The sequence below is a fragment of the Orycteropus afer genome, unplaced genomic scaffold (assembly GCF_000298275.1).
Source record: "Orycteropus afer afer isolate SDZICR_OR568_19922 unplaced genomic scaffold, OryAfe1.0 scaffold00122, whole genome shotgun sequence".
NCBI lineage: Eukaryota > Metazoa > Chordata > Mammalia > Tubulidentata > Orycteropodidae > Orycteropus > Orycteropus afer.
The window spans coordinates 8,224,774-8,231,941 of record NW_006921709.1 but is presented as its reverse complement, the minus strand read 5'-3'; the positions used below and the strand labels follow the sequence as shown (position 1 = coordinate 8,231,941).

The window sequence follows — 7,168 nt, the reverse complement described above, 5'->3', positions numbered from 1 at the left end:
AGGGGTGATCCCACAGAATGTGAAAATTGTTGAACAATATCATTAATATCGCATACAAGTAAAATCTTACTGAAGATAATTCAAAAATGGTTGCAGCAATATATTGACAGAGAGCTTCCAGAGTTGCAGGCTGGATTCAGAAGAGGACGTGGAACAAGGGATATCATAGCTGCTGTCCGATGGGATCTTGGCTCAAAGCAAAGAATACCAGAGAGATGTTTACTTGTGTTTCATTGACTATGCAAAGGCATTTGATTGCATGGATCATAACAACTTGTGGACAACATTGAGAAGAATGGGAATTTCAGAACACTTGATTATACTCATGAGGAACCTGTACATAGACCAGGAGGCTGTCATTAGAACAGAACAAGGGGACACTGCATGGTTTAAAATCAACAAGAGAGTGTGTCAGGGTTGTATCTTTTCACTGTACTTACTCAATCTATATGCTGAGCAAATAATCCAAGAAGCTGGACTATATGAAGAAGAATGTGGCATCAAAACTGGAGGGAGACTCATTAACAACCTGCAATACGCTGATGATACAACTTTGCTTGCTGAAAGTGAGAATGACTTGAGGCACTTACTGATGAGGATTGAAGAACACAGTCTGCAGTATGGATTACATCTCAATATAAAGAAAACAAAAATTCTCACACCTAGACCTGTAAGGAGCATCATGACGAATAGAGAAAAGATGAAAGTTGTCAGACTTCACATTGCTTAGTTCTACAATCAATGCCAATGGAGGCAGCAGTCAGAACATCAGATGAGATATAGCACTGGGCAAGTTGGCTGCAAAGGACCTCTTTCAAGTGCTGAGGAGCAAAGATGTCTCCTTGAGGACTAAGGTGTGCCTGACACAAGCCATGATATTTTTAATTACCTCATATGCATGTGAGCTGGACAATGAATAATGAAGAATGAAGAAGAATTGATCCTTTTGAGATGTGGTGCTGGAGAAGAATGCTGAAAGTTGAAAGTACCATGGACTGCTAAAAGAGCTAACAGATTTGTCCTGGAGGAAGTGTAGCCAGAATGCTCCTTGGAAGCGAGAATGGCCAGACTTCGTCTCACCTATTTTGGCCATGTTATCAGAAGGGACCATTCCCGGGAGAAGGATGTCATGCTTGGTAAGGTGGAGGGTCGATGAAGGAGGGGAAGGCCCTCAATGAGATAGATTGACACAGTGGTTGCCGTGATGGGCTCAAATATAGCAGGGATCGAGGAGTTGGCATGGGACCAGGCAGTGTTTTGTTCTGCTGTGCATAGGGTTGCTAGGAGTCCAAGACAACTCGACAGCACCTAACAACAACAATAACATATATAAAATGTACAAATTACACCTCGATCCAATTTCCTTTCATTTTACCTTTCTCTTCTTCAGGAGCAGCTGCAGATTTTTCAAATAAGTTAAAGTTCAATGCACTTCCTCCTTCTGAAGCCAAAAGAGGTTTTTTCTTTTCATTGTGCTGATGTGAAATCTTTATGGCTGGATTGAATACTGGATGGTCTTCTAAAGTTTCCATTTCTACCAAGAGAAACATACAATGCTTATGGATTTGTTTTTGATGCCTTTTTACTTTGAAAAGATGGTTTAAAAAAACCAAAAACAAATCATTTAGCATTTCTTCTTTTTCTTTGTAGCCAGTTATTTAACAACTCCTACTAGGAATTTGTGGTAGAAGTCAAAGGCAATTATTAACTTTCACAATATATGCTAAATTTTTTCTAATAACAGAAGTAGTAGGCCTGGAAAAACATCTTCATTAGAAATAAATACTCATAGAATTGTAGCCACCTCTTGAATGCAGATGGTATTTAGGGTAAATAAATCAAGGTTTGACAAACTGTAGTCTGTAGGCCAAACCCAGCCCACTGCCTATTAAGTGTGGCTAGAGAACTAATAACTCTTTTCATAGATGATAGATAAAAAAGGAGTCAAACTCCACCCCATGAAGGCAAACCAGGAAAGGAGAATTACATTTACACATCTACAAATCTGAAAGTGTTTACCTCTTTGAAATTTTCTTATTTTTTCTTGAGCCTCTTTTTGGCCTGGCTTGTTTTTTTCTAATTTAAAAGCAGCTGCTTGGTCCTTTGCATCGAGAAGTTTTGCTGCAAGATGCAAGTACCTTTCATTCTATTCCAAATAACAAGATGAAGAGGAAATCAAGAGAAAAGAAACATTAGTTTATCAGTGGTCAGTATATTGTATCCAAACCTTTGATCCATTTGTACATCTATGATCAATTGTTTCGGACAAAGATGCTAAGCCTGTCTAGTGGGGAGAGAAGTCTCTTTAATAAATGGTGCTAGGACAAGTGGATATCCAAAACCAAATAATTTGCACCTGGCCTTATACCTCACACCATATAAGAAAACTAACACAAAATGGATTGAAGACCTAAATGTAGGAACTGAAAATATAAAATTGTTAGTAATGTTTTAGGAACTAGTTTTTAACAACAGATTTATAGATGTGACACCAAAAGCATAATCAACAAAAGACAAAATAAGTAAATGGAACCTCATCAAATTTAAAAATTTTTGTTTATCAAAGGACTTCATCAAGAAAGTAAAGAGACAACTTCCAGATTTGGAGAAAATTTTGAGGAATCATATATTGGATAAGAATTTAATATCCAGAATACATAAACTACTACTGTAACTTAACAACAACAACAACAAAAAAACAACTCCCCTCAAAAAATGTGCCAAGGACATGAATAGGTATTTCTCCAAAGAACTACAAAGAGCCAACAAGCACATGAAAAGATGCTCATTGTCATTTGTCATTGTTGTTCTTAGGTGCTGTTGAGTTGCTTCTGACTCACAGTGACCCACAGAATGAAACTGCTCAGTCCTGTGCCATCCTCACAATCATCGCTATATTTCAGCCTACTAATGTAGCCACTACGTCAATTTATATTGTTGAAGGTCTTCTTCTTTTTTACCAACTCTCTTTTTTACTAAGTAAGATATCCTTCTCCCGGGACTGGTCCCTCCTGATAATATGTCCAAAGTAAGGGAGATGAAATCTCAGCATCTTTCCTTCTAAAGAGCATTTGTCATTCCAAAAAACCCAAACTCACGCCGTCGAGTCAGATTCGACTCATAACGACCCTTCCTTGGGCTTCTGAGGCATAATCACTACAAGAAGGTTGCCCAATCTTCCTTCTGAGGAGTGGCTGATGGGTTTGAACCACCAGCATTCTGGTTAGCACTCATTGACTTAGGCACTTGTCATTAGGGAAATACAATTCAAAACCATAACAAGGTACCACATCACACCCACTAGGATGGCTATAATTTAAAAAATGGAAAACAACAGGTCATGTTGAGGATGAGGATGACCCTCATTTATTGCTTCACTGACATATGATTTACTCACAATAAAATGTACCCATGGGTGTATCACAATAAAAATATAGGACATTTTCACCAGTCCAAAAAGTTCCCTTATAACCCTTTATAGTCAATCTCTTACCCCTACTCTGAGACTCAGACAACCCTGATCTGCTTTCAGTCACTACAGATTGGTTGTACATAGATCATTTTTCTAGAATTAATGAAATCATTCGGTATGTACTCATTTGTGTCTGGCTTTACTGTTGCATAATAATTTTGAGATTTTTCCATCTTGTTCTATGCATCAGTAGTTGGTTCCTTCTTATTGTTGAGTAGTATTCCATTGTAGATATATGCAATGAAATTATATCACAATTTGTTTATCCATCCACCTGCTGACAGACATATGGGTTGTTTGCAGTATTTGTGTATTATGGATAAATATGCCATGAACATTTGTATACAGATCTTTGTGGACTTGTGTTCTCATGTTGTTGAATACCTAAATGCAATCATTGGGTCACTTGGCAAATGTATGTTTAGCTTTATGGGAAAAATGCCAATTTTCCTAAGTGATTGTACCATTTCCCCCAAACAATGTATGAGTGTTCCAGTTCACAACTTCCCCAGCACATGGTATTACTGATCTTTTTAATTTTAGCCATTTTGATAGATATATAGTAGTATCTCATTTCTCTGATGATTAATGATATTAAACACATTTTTAATATGTTTATTGGCCATTCATATATTTACTTTTGTAAAGTGTCTATTGTCTTTTTAAAAGTTCTTCATATAATTCTAGACAGAAGTCCTTTGTCAAATATATGTATTTAAAATATTTTTCTCCTGTAATTTGCTTTTTTCAGTTAATAGTATATTTTCTACTATATACTTTTAGTTTATCATGTTTTCTTTCTCTACATTATGGACCTTCTATATAAAAGAATATGTGTACTTCTTTTTTATTACAAAAAAAGTTAGCATACTCCTCATATATAACAATTATGCAATAAATATTTAATGACCACCACTTTAAATATGGGAGAAATGTAACATCTATTCAGAAGTTATACTGTGCCAAGTTCTTTCCTAAGTGTTATCTTGTTTGATTTTCACATCAATCTCTAGTGATTAAGTATTTCTGCAATTTATATTGTTGTTGTTGTTGTGTGCTGTCGAGTCGGCCCCGACTCATAGCGACCCCTCCTTGGGTTTCCGAGGCAGTATCACTACGGAAGTAGGATTGCCCAACCTTCCTTCCGAGGCAATTTATATTAGGAAACTACATTTCAGAAAAGTTAAATGGATTGCCTAGGAATATCCAGCCCGAGCCTAATCCAAATTTCTACTCACAGGGTCAAATTTTTCTTCCTCTTCTAATCTTTTAGAATTCTCACCCTTTTCTTCTTCATTTTGTTGTTCAGCATATCTCAAAATCCATTCTTTCATATTAACCTCCATACTTTTTTCTTCCTTTTTTGGCTAGAAAGAAAAAACAAATATCTGAAAAAACCAGTTAGAAAAAGATGTCACAAATGTCATCAAGTGTCACTGCTTTTATAAATTCTTTATAATCTAAGACAGTAGACACACAAGCCTCAAATATTCTATTCTATATTATTCGGTGAAGAGCAAAGTAATTGAACTCAACATTACTTTAAGAAGTCTAAATTTGCAGAATCCAAAGAATATATTTACATAAAGAAGCAAAAAAGAATGAAAGAATAGATAAAAACTAATGTTATTCCTTAAAAAAATCAGTGGTTTTATGAGAGTGATGCTTCCATATAGGTGTTTTATAATATAAAGAATATTTAAGTGTAATGCCCTGATGAAATGCACCTCTTTGTACTCACGTTATCTTGCAATGTCCTTCCACACTGACTTTGCACTTGGCCACGTCATTTATGATTTTCTTCAAGTGAGAGGACATTAGCAAGTCATATTAGCAAAAGCATAATAAAAATTTATACACTGGAGTGCTTGCTTCTGCAACACATATGCTAAAACTGGAATGATACAGAGAAGTTTAACATGGCTCCTGTGCAAGGATGACATGCAAATTCATGAAGTGTTCTGTATTTTTTCAATGGACAGATTTCTAGAAACATACCACTTACCTAAACTAACACAGACTGATGTGGTAAACTTGAATAGATCCATAACAAAAGAAGAAATTGAACAGGTCATAAAAAAATAGCCAACAAAAAAACCATCCTGGCCCAGATGGTTTTATCAGAGAATTTTACCAAACATTCAGAGAACTGATACCATTCCTACTCAAACTATTCTAAAACATAGAAAAGGATAGAATCCTCCCTAACTCATTTTATGAAGCAAGCATAACCTTGATACCAAAACTAGGCAAAGATATCACTCAAAAGGAAAACTACAGACCAATATCCCTCATGAATATAGATGCAAAAATCTTCAACAAAATCCTAGCCAACAGATTCCAACAACATATCGAGAAAATCATTCATTATGACCAACTGGGGTTCATATCAGGTATGCAGGGATGGTTCAACATTAGAAAAACAATTAACGTCATCCACTACATAAATAAAACAAAGGAGAAGAGCCACACGATCATATCAACTGATGCAGAAAAGGCATTTGATAAAATCCCATTCCTGATCAAAACTCACAGCAACAAAGGAATAGAAGGGATACTCCTCAACATAATAAAGGGCATCTATGCAAAACCAACAGCCAACATTATACACAATTGAGAGAGATTAAAACCATTCCTCTTCAGAACAGGAACCAGAGAAGGATGCCCTCTACCACCACTTCTATTCAACATTGTAATGGAAGTCCTAGCCAGGGCCATAAGGCAAGAAAGGGAAATCAAAGGCATCCAAATTGGTAAGGAAGAAGTCAAACTATGCTTATTTTCTGATGATATGATCCAACACCTAGAAAACCCAGGAGACTCAGTCAAAAATCTACTGGAACTAATTGAGAGATTTAGCATTGTGGCAGTATACAAGATCAACATCCAAAAATCCGTTGGATTCCTCTACACCAGCAAAGAGATTGCTGAAAAAGAAAGAAAGAAATCAATATCATTCACAATGTTGTTGTTGTTGTTGTTATGTGCTGTCGAGTCAAACCCGACTCATAGCGACCCCTCCTTGGGTTTCCGAGGCAGTATCACTACGGAAGTAGGATTGCCCAACCTTCCTTCCGAGGAGTGGCTGGTGGGTTTGAACCGCCAGCAGTCTGAATAGCAGGCAAGTGTCTTAGCCACTATCTACCAGAGCTCCCACCATTCACAATAGCTACCAAAAAAATAAAATACTTGGGAATAAATCTTACCAGGGAACACAAAAGACCTGTACAAAGAAAACTATGAAAAACTATTGCAAGAAACCATAAGAGATCTTATGGAAGAACATACCATGCTCATGGATAGGAAGATTGAACACTGTGAAAATGTAAATTCTACCTAAAGCAATCTATACATTCAGTGCAATCCCAGTCCAGATCCCATCAACATTTTTTAAGGATATAGAAAAACCAATCACTAACTTTATATGGAAAGGGAAGAGACCTTGGAGAAGCAAAGCATTACTGAAGAAGAAGAACAAAGTAGGAGGTCTCACACTGCCAGATCTCAAACCTACTATACAGCCACAGTAGTCAAACCTGCCTGGTATTGGTATAACGACAGACATAAAGACCAATGGAATAGAAGTAAGAACCCAGAAACAGATCCATTGATCTATGGTCAGCTGATCTTTGACACAGGGGCAAAATCCATTAAATGGGGAAGAGAATGTTTGTTTAATAAATGGTGCTGGCAAAA

At 36.6% G+C, this 7,168-nt stretch overlaps 1 protein-coding gene and 1 non-coding gene across 2 annotated transcripts in view; one reads left to right on the top strand and one right to left on the bottom strand.

Annotated features, from left to right (window-relative positions):
- The window catches only part of DHX29 (DExH-box helicase 29), a 112,417-nt gene that overhangs the window by 57,451 nt on the left and 47,798 nt on the right, over positions 1-7,168 (bottom strand). The window contains exons 6-8 of the mRNA XM_007944183.2: positions 4,711-4,839; positions 2,020-2,146; positions 1,376-1,534 (exon numbers count right to left, since the gene is read on the bottom strand). Of these exons, the coding sequence (XP_007942374.1) occupies positions 1,376-1,534; positions 2,020-2,146; positions 4,711-4,839 (415 nt within the window). The remainder of the gene's footprint in view (positions 1-1,375; positions 1,535-2,019; positions 2,147-4,710; positions 4,840-7,168) is intronic.
- LOC122150329 lies at positions 5,337-5,443 on the top strand. Its single transcript, XR_006163608.1, has one exon. It is a non-coding gene; the product is annotated as a U6 spliceosomal RNA (small nuclear RNA).